Source organism: Passer domesticus, chromosome 6 (genome assembly GCF_036417665.1).
Source record: "Passer domesticus isolate bPasDom1 chromosome 6, bPasDom1.hap1, whole genome shotgun sequence".
Lineage (NCBI taxonomy): Eukaryota > Metazoa > Chordata > Aves > Passeriformes > Passeridae > Passer > Passer domesticus.
Window position 1 is genome coordinate 15707977 of NC_087479.1, and position 19098 is coordinate 15727074.

General features: G+C 38.8%; 1 protein-coding gene across 4 annotated transcripts in view; it reads left to right on the top strand.

Annotated features, from left to right (window-relative positions):
* The window catches only part of BTBD7 (BTB domain containing 7), a 51675-nt gene that overhangs the window by 9515 nt on the left and 23062 nt on the right, over positions 1–19098 (top strand). For 2 of the 4 annotated variants that reach the window (XM_064423521.1, XM_064423524.1), the window contains exons 2-4: positions 684–839; positions 9314–9499; positions 14458–15537. In XM_064423521.1, the coding sequence (XP_064279591.1) occupies positions 9418–9499; positions 14458–15537 (1162 nt within the window). In that variant the 5' untranslated portion in view covers positions 684–839; positions 9314–9417. Of the gene's footprint in view, positions 1–683; positions 840–6845; positions 6884–9313; positions 9500–14457; positions 15538–19098 lie in introns of those variants that run through there. The other 2 variants (XM_064423523.1, XM_064423522.1) reach the window with 2 other exon arrangements.

The following is a 19098-nucleotide window of genomic DNA, read 5'->3' on the forward strand; positions in this document are numbered from 1 at the left end:
GTGGGGTGATGGATCAGCCATTTGAAATGACTTGGTTTGTGATCATATAATCTCCATATGCAGTGTGGGGGGGAGCAAGAAAACCCCTTGGCAGGATGGAGCGTGAGGGAAAAGTACAATTCCCTGTTAGTTTGACTTTAGTGGTAGTATCAGATCACCCTGGTGTACCTGTGAAGAGCTGACAGGCAGTGAGTCCTGCAAACACAGTTTGCTTCTGTCAGAGGTCGAGTTCACTACATTGAGGAGAATATATTTAAAATTCACATAGGCTTAGCTTTGTATTTCTTTCCTATATGAGTAATACCTAGATGCATATATTCTGGCACTGCAAATTTAAAATCGTCCAAGCATTCAAAAAAGCAACAGCTGCCATGGACTTCTCTAGTAGTGATGGCTTCTATGTGAAGTGTTTTTAACTGAGGAGGAAGCAAACTGCACAGATACAGAGGAAAATAAGTACAGGCCAAAGAAGCAGCAATCAGCCACCTGGATCCTGGGAGCACTGTCATGGTGAATCCTAGCAGTAGCTGCTGCTGTCTAAATTGCCTTTTTTTGCTAGAACTGCCCTTGCTTTGCAGGTGATTTTTCCTACTGTTAATTTTTTAAGAGCTCCAGAGAAGAAAAGCATATTGCAAACGTGGTATTATAGCTGCCCACTTAAAATAAGCTGTTTTTATTGACAGTGGTAGTTGGCTGAATGAAGATTGAGGCAGTGCTGTACTTGGGCTGGAGCAGCTACACCAAAGGATCAACTGCAAACAAACACGGTCCAGTCAGGACTTGCATGGCTTTCCAAACATCTGCTACAATGAAGAGGTACAGCTCTGCTGCAGGAATAGGTGCGTGGGGACTGGGAATGTTTATTTTTTGAAGACTGTCTACCGAGTATTAGTCAAACTGAGTGTTGTGTTTGATTGTGGGGAGCAAAGTAACCTTTTCTTGCTGTTCTTTCTTCTCTGTGGCATCATCTGGGTTCCTTGAGCCATTGGGTAAACTGGTGCAGGGAGCTAACTACAAGGGGAAGAAAAAAAATCTCACAGAAGAGAATACCTGTGTTTAGCTGCTGACACAATGGAGGAGCTTTGGGGAGGTGCTGGTGGGAGCTGTAGTGAGCACTGGCACTGAAGAAATGTGTGTGGAGCCGGTGTTGGTGAGCCAGGTTAGGTTTGTATACATCAAATAATGCATTTTGAATCCAGATTGCAGCTGCGGTTTTGTTGGATGCAAGACTTGTCGTGGCTTGTGGCTTACTGTTGAAAGTATTCAAACTGTAGCTGTAATGAGCTAAATTTTATGGCTGTGACTTAATGCTATCTTCAGTGAGGAAAATCAGTGTTTCTTTAATAAAATTAAAGAAACATTCATTCTCATGAAATGACTGGACTAGGTTGCCTTTTGGATTTTTACCACATTTTTTTTTATGTTCCCCCTTCCAGTTTTTCTGTTGTATATAGATGTATCCATTGGTGTTAAATGTGTAAGAAATTACGCTAGCAGCCAATACTTCAAACTTGTTTTATCAAAGAGAAGAGGCTGAAGGGGTGAAATTGCTGTTGTGTGATGACAAAAGGACCCACAGAGAGGATGGTGTGCAGAAGAAAAGGAATGGTGGTGTATTAAGGCCTGAAGTGTCAAGAAAATTATTTTGGATATACAGCAATATTGCTAATAGCAGTTTTTAGCCGCAGGCAGGGGTTTCATAGATGAGCTGTGTATTGTTACCAAGCAGCTTGGGGGCTTGAGCATAAAGGAAGAGTATTGTATAGAAACACTGTAGTCATGAGGAATGATGTTCCAAGCAACAGAAATATCACAAGATGTTGTTACTGATACAATGACTGGCTGGCAGGATGAGGAGTTGATTGCAGCCAAAGATAGAAGTAATTTTTCATCTATTGAAAGAGGTTACCTATATGGGAAGGCTGATCAATATATGGGTCCAAGACTTTTTAATCCGCTTTGATGTTGGAGCTATTGTTGTGAAAACCCCAAGCAGTGTCATCACCAGAGATGACTCAGGCTGTGGAAGTTAATAAGGGAACTAAAGCTGAGTGATCAAAAGGTTGCCTTTTTAAAGTTGATTTGAAAATAGTAAGTCATAAGATAGGGTGGGTGCTGCTTGCCTACTTAGGTAGGTACAGAGCACAGTGTCTGGGATTGTCCTGTTAGTGCTCTAATGCACTCTCAGAGGCAGCATGTTCTGAGAGGAAGTGTGAATGTAACTGTGCACTGAATTTACAAGCACTGTTGTTGTACAGGAAGCTCCCACATCCTCATTCAGAGTAAATGACTTTCTGTGAAATAATTGGGCCTGGATAAAAAGGGAAAATAACTCCAGTACAAGGAAAACTGTAGGATGTATGGATCTTCCATATGACTGGGGTTTGAGCCAAGATTTTCCCATCTTAGTAGATTTGTTAATTGAAAACAGGATTTTGTGTTGTGGTTGGATCACAGCTTGAGCAAGAGGAGGAATTCCCTTTCTTAATGAGACACAGAGGGATCTTTGGAAGGCACTCTCTGACTAAGTAGAATAAAATTCCATGGGGGTAGAAGACTGGAGATGAAAGACTGCTTGGCCTGTTCCAGAAGAAGCAGCAATCCTGTTGACAAATAAAGGGTACATGAATATGAAGCCCATGAAATAGGCTCTGTAGAGGTGGTAGAGCTTCATGTGGAAGGTTTTTACTTCTGCTCCACTTCTGCCTTTTCCAGAGGGGGAAAAGGAACAGGTGGCCATGGATATTGCTGCAATAATGGACAGTCGTTATCTGGAGACACACTGAGGAGGACAGTGGTCTTACCAGACTAGTATTTGACCTCAGTATCCAAGGCTGAATATAGCTGAAATCTCCATGAGTTAGAGATCTGCCTGACAAGACAAAATGTTGTCCTGAACTTTGATGGAAAGAAAAAAAGCAGACTACTTTAAAAAAAAATAAAGTCTGTTCCTTTTTGAGGTACTTTTCCTGTAATTTGGAAATTCCTTTTTCTCTCTTAACCAACTGATGTGTTCATACATGCAAACCAAAGAATATTTACCGTTCTTAAAAAAAAGGCATGTGGGCAATTTCTGCTCAGAAGAGGCCTTTTGAAACACATTTAGACTCCTCAAAATTTATTGCAGTATATCAGACTAATGTGCAATTATTGTAGACTGGCTAAAATTAATTATCCTAATTTTCCTGTAAATGGATATTTTAATACCTAATTACTCTGTTTAGTGATATTGATAAAGATTTGGTGGATAGGATTTTTCTGATTTTCTTATAAAGTAGATTTAATGATGTTTTTATCTAAATCAGATAATGTTCCTTTCAAGTTAACTTGTGAAAAATGGAGTCATTGAAGAGTATGCTGTCATTTCACTTCAAGAGAGTCCTAGAGGGCCATAAATGAGCTCTTGCTCATTTGGCCGAAAGAAGTGTTTTGAATTAATCTTCAGGAACATTAGTTAAGTCTCTTATATGAATGTTAAAAATCAGAATAGACTTTTAGTAAATTAGTGTGACTTTGCAACCAACTGTAAGAATCACTGATGTAGAGAGATGAAAATTTATTTGCTGGTATATGAAGACATGTAAGTTGCTTGGGAGGAGCAGCCTATTCCATGCAGGATTGTACTGCTGTAATTCAGTTAATCCCTGTGTGCTTTGTGTGTTTGAATTTTTTAGCTGCTGGAATTTTTTTGTGTTTGGAGGAATATAAATATGTTGATGTCCCCTGCCTCCACACTGCTGTTAGTGATTTGACCTGTCAGTCCCTGTTAATGACATTATTTATTTACTTGATGTGACGTGTTCATATCATACTTGAAATTGCTTTGCTGATCATCAGAAATACTACTTTGAGTGCTGTGTGCAAAGACAGCATTGAAAAGAGGTTTTTGTCCTGTAAGTTCTGTGGGGTTTTTTTCAACTGTTGAAATGCTGCTCAGTGTTTTCAGTTTCTGAAGTGTGCATATCTTGAAGACTACACACCTTTGTGCTCTGAGCATAGTTATTTTAACTTTCACTCTGATTCCTCAGAGGAAATGTTGAAAATCACTACAGGTTGTTTGTTGGCGGATTTTCCCCACTAAAACTCAGTCCAGTGATTCTCAACAAATCCAGAAATAAAAAGCTAGGACTGTTGTGGTGTTTTTATCACCTCTGTTTTGAAAGAACTTCTTGATGGAGAAGCATACTACTTCATGGAAGAGAAAATGCTGTAAATTTCCTGCTAAACTATAAGAAAGGGTTCTTTGTGGTCGCTGGAACACATGATTCTCAGCAAAGACTGAGTAATGCAGTCACTTTCATAATCTGGTTATATCTGCTTTTTCTTGCCCTCTTGAGCTGGGGACTGCTGATGTGGCTTAAGTTCTGGTGCTTTTCCTTATTGGATTTTTCTTTATATCCAATGCAGTGAATAGTGATATAACACAGATTCATTAGCCCATGTAGTAAAGAATATTATCCAAACCACAACCTTTCAGCTGTTTCAGTTGAATCTTACTACTCTATCATCCAGTTAATTTTGAGTAATGATAAAGGTTGATTGCTTGACCTGATTATAAAAAGGAGTCAAAATAGGTTTTGCATGGATTTGCACGTGTGTCAGGATAATCAACTGAGCCTTCAAATTTCAGTTGTTTCCTTTTGAACAGAAAATTACTTGTCAGTTACACAATTTCTTTAAGGTACGCTGTCCATATGCGTTCAGTCCTTTAAGCATTTCCTCTTCCAAGACTGGAGAGTTGACCTCTACAAAATCTGAGAATGTGCCACTACCTCTGAGTGTCTCATCCGTGGAAAAAGAGGAAGGTCAGGACAGGTAGCATTCAGTTCCCGTCAACTCCTCTTACTTGGAGAACCACTTTCTCCAAGGAAAATGAGGTAGATACTACTCCATGCACATCTGAACAAGCACTTGGAACTCCAGCCACAAGCAACTTTGTCTTCATTTTTAAGAGCTTGTGCCTTTACATGTTGACTTGTAATTCCAGCAGTGTACTGCATAACAACCAGCATGGCCAGGGCTGGCTCTGGAGACTTCTCAGTGGATGGGAACTTGCTTCTGTTCTTCTGAACATGGGATTGTTCCTGAATCCCTTTGTGATGGCTCAGGGCTCAGTGGGTCACCACACCGCTGTTCTGCTGGAGGCAGGTTCGGGATGTTAAGACAAGCTGGTGGGATGTACTTTGGTCATGATAGCAATGGTCCATTCTTACAAGTTCTTTCTTTTTTAGTTTTTGATCTACCTAACTTCTATAGAAATAAGTTTAACCTTGCTGAAATTTAGTTGATGTGTTTCCGTACTAGGGTTGGTGCTTTTTATTGCTTGTCATCTCATCTTGTCATCTCGTCATCTCATCTTGTCATCTCGCAGTAAAGTTGCATTTGTTACTTGAAATGAGCTGTTGGGCAAAAAACAGTAGCATTTTTGGTCTGGATAAAAATTAAACAAACATGAATAAGTTATTCTTATGATGCCTGGGTTGCCATTTACTCATAGGAAATTTAAAACATGTTAGGTAAAATGAAAACCTGTAATACAGTGTTGGTACAGGTATGTGCATGTACTTGATATAATTTCCTACTTTGGTTTTAGTGTTACGCTATTGCATAATCCTATGGCAGCGACTCCAAAAGAAATACAAAGGTCTTGAAATTTTCCGGGGGAGAAATCAAATGGTTGTAAAACCTGTTGTAGTACTCTCAACTTTGCTCTTTATATTAATTGGATCCCAGTGATTTACAGGAAATTTTATGAAATGTTTGTATTGAGTGATGATATAAACAAAAGTGTCACTGTTATCCAAAGTCCATTCTGTACAGAGACTTTTTGTTAAATCAAAATTCCCAGTCCAGGAATACCTGGCTGTCAGCCCAGATACCTCAGATGCATGTCATGTAGCTTCTTAGGATTTTAGGTTCAGTGTGACAAATATTGAGAAGGCTGAGAAACTTATTTCAGGCTGAAACCTTTAAGCAGACTTGTGCTTACTTTAAATTTTATTCTGAGTATCAGTATAATCTGAAAGTCACTTCTATGCTGTTTTGTAGGATTTGGAGTGGTAATTTTGGTTTCTGTTAACTTCCTCATTTCACATAACACACTCCATATACTTTTTCTGCAGCACAGGCTTTTTTAAACAAGCTTTGACATAGTTTAACTCTTTTCCTGTGTATGTGTGTACGTTCATAACACATCTGTACGTGCGTCACTGCTCTCAACAACTGATTCAGTTGGTCAGCAGATGTTGAATTTAGTTTCATTGTGGTAATGCTTATGGGGATGCATGCAGGCTTTTAATAAAAAGTAAAGAAAAAGCTCACCTGATGGTGGTTTTTAAAACAAAATTCCATGGGTGTATTCTGAGGCTAACATGAAATTTAAAAGTTCTTCAGATAAGCTGAAATAAGGGAACTTTTGCTATGCAGGATAACTTCTGCAAGAAAAGACTAAATCTATCTTTTTGAAGCTAAAGATCTAATTGTTTGTGGTTTGGAGTTTTTCCTTCATTTTTATGTTCCTCTTCTTTTACAAGTGCCTTTCACTGTGGAGAAGCCGCGTTCTTGACTTGGCATGTTTGTAGTAGCTGAGTTGTATTGAGTATACTCAGCTAATTATATGCTAGACTAGCTGCTGTTCAGGTAGGCTGTGTTTAGTACAGAGGACAAAGTGGACAATAGCAAAACAAACCAAACAAAAAAAAGACATCTAAATCCATGAGTAGTTCAAGTACACTTTGCTGTTGAAAGCTGCAGTAGTGCAAGTATTCATGTGATGCCATAAAAACAAATTGGGTGACTGATACTGTTTCAACTTCTTGTTTAGGTTGGCTCTAATGTGGGTCAGTTTATCTGGTTTACAAAATATCTGGACAGAACCATCAAGGTAGGAAAAGTGGTTATGGGAACGAAGAGAGTAAGGCAGGGCTTTCTCCAGGACAGAGTTCATCACTGGTGCTAGCTAATTTTTTTGGGAAATGCAACATGGGTTATATAATATTATCTTGTAAAACTTAGTGCTTTATTAAAAAATGATTGATTGATACATGAGGTTAAGGACAGTAGTGGAACTAAAGCTATTGTGGGTTTTGAGCCATGGGGCCCAATACACTTTATGAGCTGCAAAACATTTGAATTCAAGAAGCAAAATAGTCTTAAGAAATCAGCCTGCACACACATTACGTAGCAATGCATGGAAGTTATGTATTCTAAATTTAGTGACCCTGGGACTTGCTTCTGAATATTGAGTGCTTACTTATTAAAAAAAAAAAGCCCAACACTTGTTTCTTCTTCTCTTTTTCACCTAGCTCCTGGCCTCTTTCCTGTGTCAGGAACAACTGAAAACTATTAGTAGACATCTAATAGACAAGTTATCACACCACAGCTGAATGCAGAAAAGTGTAATAAAAATGGCATTATTTCAGGACTCAAGTCCAAATGAACCAAGTCCAATTCTAGGTGAGAAAAGGGAAGTTGTTGGGATATCTGCTCAGGTTGCTAGCCTTTACCTGTGAGCAAGTTAGCATTTAAACTGAAAGGTGACTTTTACCTTCACAAAGTTTGTCCTGGGTGTAACTAATTCCATCTAGAAATTTATACCACATTTAAGCCACATATTCTTGGTGCATATAGAAATCACTTAGAGTGTCACTGTTTTAATGAATTTATTTTCTAAGTGTTTTTTCTTAAGTCAGTGAAGTTTTTCAGAAATGAAGTAGAGATCCACGCCATATGGCTTCAGTAATCTGTGAATAGCTTATTTCTGCACAAGGGAGAAGATGAGTGCATGCAGTGGCTAACACCGAGCTAATCCACCACCTTGTGTTTGCTGAGATTTACTGCTATTTGCTGGAGTGATGTTGCCTGTTTTGTGTGTGCTCTGCTTCTATCTTCATCCTGAGTAGGCTTCTGTTCATGTAGCAGGGTATTTTGTCTTTGTTTGCTGATGTGTAGCAAGCTGAAGCAGCGTGGAGACAGGTTCAGGATTGTTTGCAGTTGAGATGACCTGGCTGCCTGGCTGGGGAGGGCAGGCACAGGAGCTCCCTCTTCTCGTTTACAAGCCTGTAGGCTGGCTCAGGTTGGCTTGAAAGCTGCTGTGGTGGTTTTATGGTTGTGTCTCCTGCCCTAGCAGAATTCCACTAGTGCTCAGCAGGCTGCAGCTGTGTGAGGCCACCCTGGGATATGCACAGGCCAGAGCAGCAATTCTGCCTGATAGCCACGTCTGTAAAGCCGGGTTTTCAAACCCTTCCTTACTCTCCCTCCTCAGGTACTCAGCCCTGAAATCCTGGAGCGCTTGTTCCCCTCACCTCTGTGCCTACAGCAATTTTCAACCTTTTTTTCTTGGCCTTTTTCTGCTCCCCAGGATGTGCACTTTGAAACATGCTCTTGCATGTCACTTTCTTGGCCAATTTAACATGGCAGAGATTACCAAGAAAGGAAAAAAACTTGGAAGCATATAACAAATCTGTATGTGTTCACAATATTCAAGGGAATCTAAAAGATTCTTAGAATAGACTTTACCTTTCTATTACTCTTTATCTTCAAATTTGTATTTGGAAGGGGGCACAAGTGTTCAGTTGACAGCAGTTCTTCATGGGGTAACTTTCATTTTTCAGTATTAATATTTTAACACTACTAATATTGGAATAAATTAGAATGTCTTTGTTGTACGTTAGCAATGAATCGTTCAGTTCACCTCAGAACTGTAGAAAACTAAGGTGTTTTCAAATGCCGAAAAAAATTAATGTATCCTTAAATGCCTTATTTTTACTATTTTAAATGTACTTCTAGGTCTTCTCAATTCTAAATTGAAAAGCAGTAGTGAATGAGAACTATGTAAATGTAATTAATAAAAATGCAGCTGAAATAAGTGATGATAGTATAATCTCTTAACAGAACTGGCTTATTTAGCTTTCTCAATCAGTATAATTCAGTTTGGGATTTTTGACCGTGTAGCAATAGGTATGTATATATAACATGTATATATATAAACTTCATTGGTATGGTCAAAGAAGAACTCCTAGTCTAGACCAAGTTCTCCTTGAAAATTTCTTAGCTAAAAGTTTGATAGCCATCCTGTTCCATCTTGCAATTTATCCTATGATTTGTGAATGGTTTGGAAAATTACGGGTTATTGTGAGGGAAAAAAGTATTTCTGATGTTGGTTTAATCATTCAAAAAAAAGGCTATCTTGAAAGTGTTTGAGGTTTTATTTTATGACACTGCTGTGTGCTGGAAGCTGAGTTTATTTTATCTAAATCATGTAACATTTAGTGGCAAATAATGAAGTTACCTTATTGGTGTTTTTGTTCTTCAGAAATGGAGGAACAGAACGCTGGACCTGGGATTGAAGATTTCTAAAGGATTATGGGATTATACATTGAAGAGCCAGCAGGCGGAATGCCTGAGTGACTGAAGAAAATGGGTGCTAATGCATCTAACTACCCTCACTCGTGTTCCCCAAGGGTAGGGGGAAATTCACAGGCACAACAGACATTCATAGGTAACTCTTTTCAGTTATCTTGTCACTTACATGAATGACTTGGTGGATTGTCTATGTGCTGGATTTGATTTGCTTGCAGAAATGTTACGGAGAGCTGCTATTTTCTAGGTCACCAGTTTGAATCCATTCAAGCTCAATCGTGCATGAAATTCTGTGCTGTCCATCTGTTTGGCCTGTGTATGCAATGAGTTGATCTGCCTTTTGTCAGTAAACAGTTGCCAGATTATTTAAATAAAATAAGTGGAGTTTTTTCATAATTAAACCATGCATGCTAGTTTTGCTGGTTCAAGAGCAGTCGCTTTCTGTTAATACTCATACTGGTTTCTACTCTTCCTCAGAATTTCTGTCAAACTGTGTCAGAGCATGTAAAACCCTTGATCATCAGTATTCATTGTAGTATTGACATTGTGTCCAAGTGAATTACCTCCTTACTGCTAGAAGGGATATCTCTGGTCATAAATCTGTTAAAGTAACAAAGAGGCTTCTCTTCCTTTTCCTGTTTCTGTAAATGGGGAAGGCGGTACTTACTGTCCTAACAGTGTTATTTACAAGCCAGGACCTTGCTTAGCTGGAGACTTGTGTTGAAGTGCCCTTAAAAAAGTATTTTCTCATTCTAGTCGTAACTGGGGCAGGCATTACCTTTATGTGTTTTTCAGTCTAGTACAAAGAGACCTCAGTGTAGATCTAAGTACTGTCACACTATAAATAATAAACAGCTATGTTATGAATCTGAAAGAAGGCAGTCTCTGAGAAAATAAATATTCCTTTAAAAAAACTCAACCCTGACAGCCTGAAGAATGATCTTAGTGGTAAAGAACATCAATAGTTTATAAATGCTTTTCTCCTTTATGTTTCAGCTTGCAACTCTGCATAAGTACTTATTGATATTCAGTGTTACTTCTCTTTTTAATCACCGTTGAAAGCAGAGTGATATCCTTAGCAGAGGAAAAATTGACTCACTTTGTAAATTTTCTCTTTTTTCTCAGCTTTCATGGCATTCCGAGCTCTGAGGTCTCATTTGAGGACAGACCACACACTGTTACATTTAAGGATGTGTGTGCTGTCACAGCATGTCAAGGAGGAACTTTTAGTCCTAACATTATGGGTATTCCTGCTGTAAAGTTCCCCTCAAAGGTTTATGTATTTTTAGTGTATCATGGCTAGCTAGTAAAAGATTTGCTCCAGTCTGCATATATGCTTTCTAAAATGTGGCTAAAATGCTTTTCTTACATGTCATGGTGTTTTTTAATCTGCCCCTATATTGAGTGAAGAGAAACCCTCAGAGGCCTTGAAACAGGCAGATTTGCAGGCTGAAACGCCTTTTGAGCAGAGTTGAAGATATTTCCAAAGGCTACATTAAATTCCCAAGAAACTTCCTACATGATATATGGAAGGTTTAGTTGATACTCTTCATTATTAAACTCAAAATAGAAACCCTTTATGTAGTATGTCACAAGAAATTTAGTGACCCCCATTACCTGTGGGAAATGGCTACTGAGGCTCTTTTTGACTAAAGCCTAAAAGCATGTGCTTGTCTCATCTTAGGGAAGGCAGATGAGCATTCTGGGTAAAATTCTTGCTGAAATATCCTGATATTATGGAGGGGGTTCCATGAGTGTGCTATCTACATTACAGGGGTCCATCTCTTCTTCACACTTCATGGCATTTGGCTCTCTCTCATTTTGATTTTTGTTCACGTGATTGGTTTTTGTAGCTGACAAATAGAAAATAGGTGTATCCTAAAACTGATAGCTGAGGTTTTCATCACTTGCCACAATAATAATGTTTTAATGTTATATCAACGTTTACATGTTTGGAGTTTAGGTATTGTGGGGTTTTATTTATTTGTTAGGGGGAGTAAGGGGGGTCTGTTTTTATTGTATTGTGTGGCAGAACTGGGGGATAGGGTTATAATAGCTGCATAATATGTATTAGTTGCCTTATTCCTGGAAACTGGATTTAGGCCTATGGGTTTGTTTTAGACATGCTACTTTGCCATGAAAGCACTGCACCAGGTTTCATGCTAAATGTAGGACGAGTGCTGAAGTCTGAGAACTGATACGGCAAAGCACGGTATTTTCATAGCATGAGCTCCTATTGTTAGTTGACTTCATCCTAGTTTGCTTATAGTTTATGAAGAGCAGATAAATCAGTAAAATTAGTGTACTGCACTTAGTAGAAAATAATCCTTTTGTTTTAGCAAAAGCTTAATTAGTCATCTTCTTGCTGTTTTGTCTGCAGCAGTCAGGAGGAGGATTTCACACCATTTCCTAGGGTGGTACATCTGTTCAAGATGTTTGCTTTTTTTGCTTTTTTTAAATAGAGCTCTATAATTAGATATTAAAATGTGTGGGCATGCAAAGGACAAAACAGATCCCATTTTTCATTGTCAAGTTCCCAAGCAGTTCTTCTTGGCAGTCATCTGTTCCCGTAAATATTTGTCTGTCCTAAGCTGGATATGGTCTAGGGGCATGAAGTAGCAATTGCTTTTAAACAGCATTTAATAGATTGGTACCTTTCAGTACAGTGCTGAGGAATAATTAATTTTTTTCCTACTTTTAATGCTGCTACCTTATGAAGGAATACAGGCAGCCCAAAAACATTCTCTTCCAGATTCTTTGAGGGATATGGAGCCACCAGCTGTTGTGAACCCAGAGGCCATGATGGTGCATCTTTTCTTCTTACAAAAAGCAGTTTTGTAGCAATGCACCCTTTTGTAGCAAGGGTTAATAGCACTGTTTGCAGTACATCCAAAGTTAAATCTTGTAAGTAGCTCAGGGTACACAAAGGTTTGAATGGCGTTTTAGTATTTTGTGGTGATTCATGTGCAAGTAATACCTCACAGCAGCCTTTAGGGAAGAAGGAAATTGAGACTTGTGGTGTCCTAGTTTTTCTTTAGTGGAATGTTAGAGAATGTTCTGCACTCAAATTTGCCATTAGAATCCAACGTACTTCAAATAGAAATGAGCTGGCATGTTCTCGAAAAGAGAATCTGTCATTATGGAGTGACCAAGGTGTAGTTATACTTCTATTCTGAAATGCACCTCTTTAAAGGAAGGAGAAATTCTACGCTTGTTTCTATCAGCAGGAGGCTGAAGCTCTACTTTTTCATTGTCATATCTAGTGGGGCACATGGAAGGAATTTTTATGGTGGATTTTTCAGCACAACCTCTTTGTTGAAGTTGTCTTGAGTTACTCCTGTTATTTTCATTTAAATTTATATTCTTTTCAGTTCTTGAAATTTCAGTATTATTAATAATATGTTGCCTGATCAAGCAAATTTTAAACTTGGATAAAATGGTTAGATGTCATTCCTCAAATAAAACAAAGTTCCTTCTCAAAGTTTTTACTAATAGAAGAATATAAAACCACTGCATTGCATGATTTGTGGGAGTTTTAATTAGCTTGATATAAAAGCCAATGTGTAAGTTTACTTCATTATTGAGGCTTAAACAATAGCACAATTTAAAGAACTGTTAGGTTGCTACAGCTGCCTTAGTCTAAAATACAGCTTTGAATTACTCCTGTGTCTTTCAAAGTTCGAGAAATACTTGAAATTACATGGTACCTAGATGCCCTGTGTTTTGGCAGACTGGGCCATAACATCACTGTCACAACAGCATCCCAGTGAATCTGCCTGTTCCAGGTGGAGCTGTGAGACTGCAGTGATAGAGCACATTGTAAAAGGCCCCAAAAGCTCCGGTGCTAGGGTAGGCTTCGGAAGATTTAAAAAAAGGCAACAAGTAGTGAAGCTGCACAAGTGTACTAATAGAAACATGAACTATTCCTGACAGAAAACAGACAAATACTATTTCAGATGAACGTGTGATTGTTGTTGATCTCTGTAGCATTGCAAATGTTATCTTCTTATTCTCCTTTGGTCCAGAAGTGGGAGTTTGGTTTCTGTACTTCCTTTTCTCTTTTCTTGTCATAGCTGAGATTCTTCACCATCTGGCTTAGGGCGAAAGCCCTGTAAATAAACTTAAATTAGAAAATAACCCTTAAGCAGAAGCATGACTCTCACATTAAAGCTATGGTTCTTTAACTCCTTTTTTTTTTCCTAAAACACTACTTTGGTTTTCCATTACTTGTTGAAATGCGAGTTCTAATTCCTTTTTTCCTCACTGAATTGCTGTCAGTATTAGTTCCTAATATAATTTCCCTCTAAATTATTTTTGAGAAGTACTTGTATGTATACTTTAATTGTGTAATGCTCTGTTCAAAGGAAATCTTCAATAATACAGTAAAACTTCCATTCTCCATATTCTTTTTGATGGTGTTTATGCACAAATGAGTATTTGTAATTCTGCAGAAAGGAACCCATTTTGTGTGTTTGACTTTGGCATTACTTGATTATTGCATGACAGGATTTTTACTTTTCTTGCTAAATTATCTCTGAAAATAGTCCCTGAGTGTTTTTGGTACTGTGTTTTCTTTTTTTCTTGTGACTGTAGCTATCTGATACCAGGTATGCATGTATTGTTTTGATGATGCTTAATGCTAGAACAGAATTTGAAAGCACCTTGAAGGGGGGATTGCTAGTACTTCACTGAGATACCAGGCTTAGAAAAAGTTAATACAATTACACTTTTAATGTTACAACTGCAGTATTCTCTTCCTGCTTAGATAAATGTACCATATGCTATAGAGCTACATCAACTGGCACTGCTTGGTCCTTAAAATTGAATATATTATTTAAAAAACCCAACCAAGCAAAAAAAATTAAAAAACCAAACCAAAACACCCTGAAACCCAGCAAACTACAAACTTTGTAGATGCAAATAAAAGGCTTTGTTCTTAATGGCCAGAAAAGGCTCCAGTCAGTTTATCAGTTGGCAAATTATCTGATTTGAGGAGAAGAAAGAACTTTCAGAATCATTGATGGAGTATTTAGGCGTTATGAACCTTTCTTTTAAATTTAACGAATAAATGTGTTCAATTTTCCTTTTTGCCTTTAGGGACATCATCCTACTCTCATCAAGGTTTTGGCTGTGAATCAAAGCTGTATAGCCTTGACCATGGCCATGAGAAACCTCAAGACAAGAAAAAGAAAACCTCTGGCCTTGCCACCCTCAAAAAGAAATTCATTAAGCGTCGGAAATCGAGCCGATCTGCTGACCACGCCAAGCAGATGCGCGAGCTCCTCTCGGGCTGGGATGTCAGAGATGTTAATGCGTTAGTGGAAGAATACGAAGGAACGTCAGCCTTAAAGGAACTTTATCTACAAGCTAATTTAGCAAGACCAGAAGCCAGGACGCTGCAAAAAGACATGGCTGAACTTTATCAATACAAATATTGTACCGATGTAGACTTAATATTTCAAGAAACTTGTTTTCCTGTGCATCGTGCGATATTGGCGGCAAGATGTCCATTTTTTAAGACGCTGCTTTCTTCCTCACCAGAGTATGGGGCAGAAATAATAATGGATATTAACACAGCTGGCATAGATATGCCAATGTTTTCTGCTTTGTTACACTACCTTTATACGGGCGAGTTTGGAATGGAGGATTCGAGATTCCAAAATGTTGATATTCTTGTGCAGCTTAGTGAAGAATTTGGAACACCAAATTCCTTAGATGTTGACATGCGCGCACTGTTTGATTATATGTGCTACTACGATGTGGTTCTTAGCTTTTCATCCAACTCTGACTTGGTTGAAACTTTTGGTGGAAGTCAGAACTGTCTGGATGAAGAGCTCAGAGCTCACAAAGCTATTATTTCATCACGATCTCCCTTTTTCCGTCACTTGCTGCAGAGAAGGATACGAACTGGTGAAGAAATCACAGACCGAACTCTACGGACTCCCACTAGAATTATATTGGATGAATCTATCATACCAAAAAAATATGCTAAGGTCATTTTGAACTGTATGTATACAGATGTGGTAGACCTCTCCGTTTTGCACTCCAGTCCTTCAGTGGGCAGTTTAAGTGAAGTTCAGGCTCTTGTAGCAGGAAAACTAAACATGACTAGGGCTGAAGAAGCCATGGAGCTTTATCACATAGCACTGTTCTTGGAGTTTAACATGCTTGCACAAGGTATGTAATGTCCTCGTTGTAGAATATATGACCTTATTAGAACAAGTTTTAGCAATTTTGCAGTGTAGGGATGCTCATTGTCAGCTGTCAGGGGCTGACAGTTTCTTTAGAAAGGGAATTTGTTTTCCATGTGTAAGTTGTCAATAATGGACCTATTTTCTAGGGACAGAAGAAATGCCATGCAAGAGATTTAGTTGTATGTCGCATCATTGTTGAAGCATCTTAATTTTATCTAGTATGCATAACTGGTCTTCTAGTCTTCTGTTATATAAGTTCTAATGCTTATCTGCTTTCTGTAATCCATTTTTTGGATATAAACTACAGAGAGATCCTTCTTGAGAGGAGGAAATACTTAGACTTGTTAGGAAGTGTCCATACATGCTAACAGGATGGTAAACTTGAATGACTGTTTCTTTAGTTTGTGTTAAAGGCACCAACCCTGCAGTAGTCTTAGGACTTTAATGTGTGCCCATCTATGAACAGAACTGAAGGCAGGGTCAGTCAGTATTTTCAGACATAAAGTTTAGAAGTTTTACTGTTATTCTTGAAGATCATTCAGATCTTGATTACATACAGCCTCCTGACCTGAATTACTGCGGTCTCAGGTGAGGTGCCCAAGCACTGATCAGTGCATTAATGGTGCTTCTTGTGGTGGAAGGAGCTTTGCCCGCAGTTTTGTCTGTTGGTGTTTGGGCTATTTAGTGGCCATATGATGTATAATGAAATATGGGAATTGTTTCAGGCCTTGCTGGTGGGGAATAAGAATTTTACTTTTGAGCTGAGAAAGGGAAAATGGAACCCACTGGTATATCAGCAATGTAATTTGCTTAAATTAGTTTAATGTTTTTAACAAAAATAACTTTTTACAGTAGGTCTGTATGTCCTTAACTTCTAGCTGTCAAATTAAGTTTGACAAGATTGAAACCTTATATTGTGAGCTATAAAGTAGTTCTGAGTAAAATAGGAAACTTGATAAAGAGTGGACAGGAAAGGGCAGTATAAGCACTGCAGGAAGAGATCATATTTTTAATGAATTCTCCCAATAGTTATGTGAAACTGAGAGTGATAAGGATATGAAAAACTAATAGAACTACTGTAGCTCATGTGAAGTTTGCCATTAGGAAACTAATTTTCAGGTTGTGCTGAAAGCTGAAATACTTGTACTGCAAGAAAACTAGCACTGATCAAAGGGGATGTGTTTTCTGAGGCATCATGCTACAGGATGCAATTGGGCTGTTCTTAGGCTCAGAATCATCCAATCACAGAGCAACCCAGGTGAGAAGGGGCCTCCAAAGATCATGGGAGCCAACCTATCCAAGTGAGAAAGTGAGCTTAGGTGAGATTGTCCAGCATTCTGTCCAATCACTTCTTGAAAACCACCAGTGGTGGGGACTATACTGTGTCTCTAGGGAGTTTGTTCTGGTGCAGTGATTGTTCTCATTGCAAAAACATTTTCTGTTGAGATGTTTTCCAGGGCAATTTATACCTGCTGCCCCTTCGTGTGGCTTCGCAAGAGAAGAGAACCTCTCTCCTCTTTATAGCTGCCCTACAGTAGCTCAAGGTCTGGGAATACTGTGACAAGGTCCCCTGAGCCTTGTGTTCTTGAGGAACAAGTGACCTAACTTCCTTCAGTCTTTCCTCATAGGCTAAGTTCTCTAGTACTTTGATCAACATCATGGCACTCCTTCAGATCCTCTCTTCTCTATCTGCATATTTCTTATTTTTGCTATTTCCTTCTCAGTACACCTAGAAACTTAATGTTGCAGAAGGGGCAAGAAATTTTACTATAGTTCAGCTATGGTATTAAGTTAATTTCTGTATGATATGCACAAGGTAATAGTACTTGAGAACAACTCTGTAGATCAGCTGAAAGCCAGAAAGGAAAATGGGTTGAAATTGAAGAGGTGATGAAGTTTCTCAGTTTTGGTGTGTGCACATATATGCAAGTGTTAAAAGGATTTAACGTGGTCAGGGAATACTAATGAGAGAATTAAATAGTGAATGAAACCCTCAGTGAGACACTGAATAATTATGCACTGTTTCCTAAGTGAACAGGGTGCAATTCTTTTCCTCAGATTGGAAACATAAACTGGAACAACTGTGATCTGGAGGTGCTCTGATGAAGCAGTGTCAGTTATAGCAAAGCAGAAAAGCAATGACAGAGAACTTTCAAGAGAAACTGAAGTAAACTTTTAGATAGGAAAATGGCTTTTATTTTCTGTGTTAGTAAATAATGAAAAATGAAGTGATATTTTATTTGGTGTTGAGTTTGTTTCTGCTCGCTTTAAGTTGAGTTCACTTGGATCAGAATGTCCTAAATTGGCACTCTTTTCAGTAATGCACTACAGAACAGTGCTGCTCTGGAATGTCCATGAGTCAGTGGTAACAAGATCTCTACTTTTCCTGGAAGTTTTCTCCCAGTACTACCTCTAGGAGAGTAATAAGAAAAGCAGCAGCAGGAGCTGCACTGGGCTTGCACCTCAGCGGCACACTTGAGTGGCTGGAGCCCACGAGTGCAGCAGTGCAGGCGCGGTCTTGGTGGCCCTCTGGATGAGCTGGAGCTGTGGTGTTCTGGGCATGGTCACAGGGAGGAGGTAGAGGGATGCAGTGGCATTCAGAGGTTTTCTTCTTTCCCTAGTAAATCCCTTTCTGACTGCAAAAGTAGTGAGATTGAGGGGTGGAGCTGTTGTTACACACGGGAGAAATACAGTAAAAACAGCAAGTGATGAAATCTATTAAATTATCAAATACTAGAAAATGTAGGTTTGGCCCTCCTTCAGATATTGAAATTCTAGATGTTGACTTCACCTAATTAGGATTTTACAAATTGGTGCTGCATTCCCTAGCTACAGGAGAAAGTAGTAAGCACTGTGTAGATCTGTATATGCCAGTGGAATCAGAATGTAATAGTTTCCTACTTTATTTGCAGAGTTCATGTTTAGGTCACTGGTACAGTGCAGACATGGAAGAACTGTTCTGGTATAATCTTATAATCAAAATTAAAAGGAAGCTTATTTGGTCAGGGAAGACTTTATGCCTGCACATGACTAAGGTCACTTAAAGATGTGCTTTAGTCATGACCACTGTTTTTGTTTCTGACTTAATTGTAGCATCTTGTCCTCACTTACATGATACTTAACATGAGGTAGATGGAAGATGTTAATTCCAGTAGTGTCCATCCTGTTCCCTGATTTCACAGCTAGCTGACTTTGTGCTGGAAGCTGTCACTCAAACATCTGACTTCTGGATGTTACGCAGAGTGATGGGGAAGAGACAGCGTTGTGTAGGTGTGGGAGGCCACTGAGCAGGCAGTTCTCCTGACATCTCTTAGATTGGACCTCTGGCAGGGTTTTTCCACTCTGTGGTGCAGCAGGTGTCCAGTTCTCCCCAAGTACTGACTGATCCCATCAGCTGGCTTTTGCAGTAGCTGATGTCTTAAGTTTCTTCTCTAGATTTCCACACCCTCGGCTGAAGTTTTTTGTTTCAGTTCACTCCTGCTGGCCAATTGGGAACTTGCAAAGGCTTGTCTCCCTGGTTTCGTGGAAAATATTTTGTTCTTAC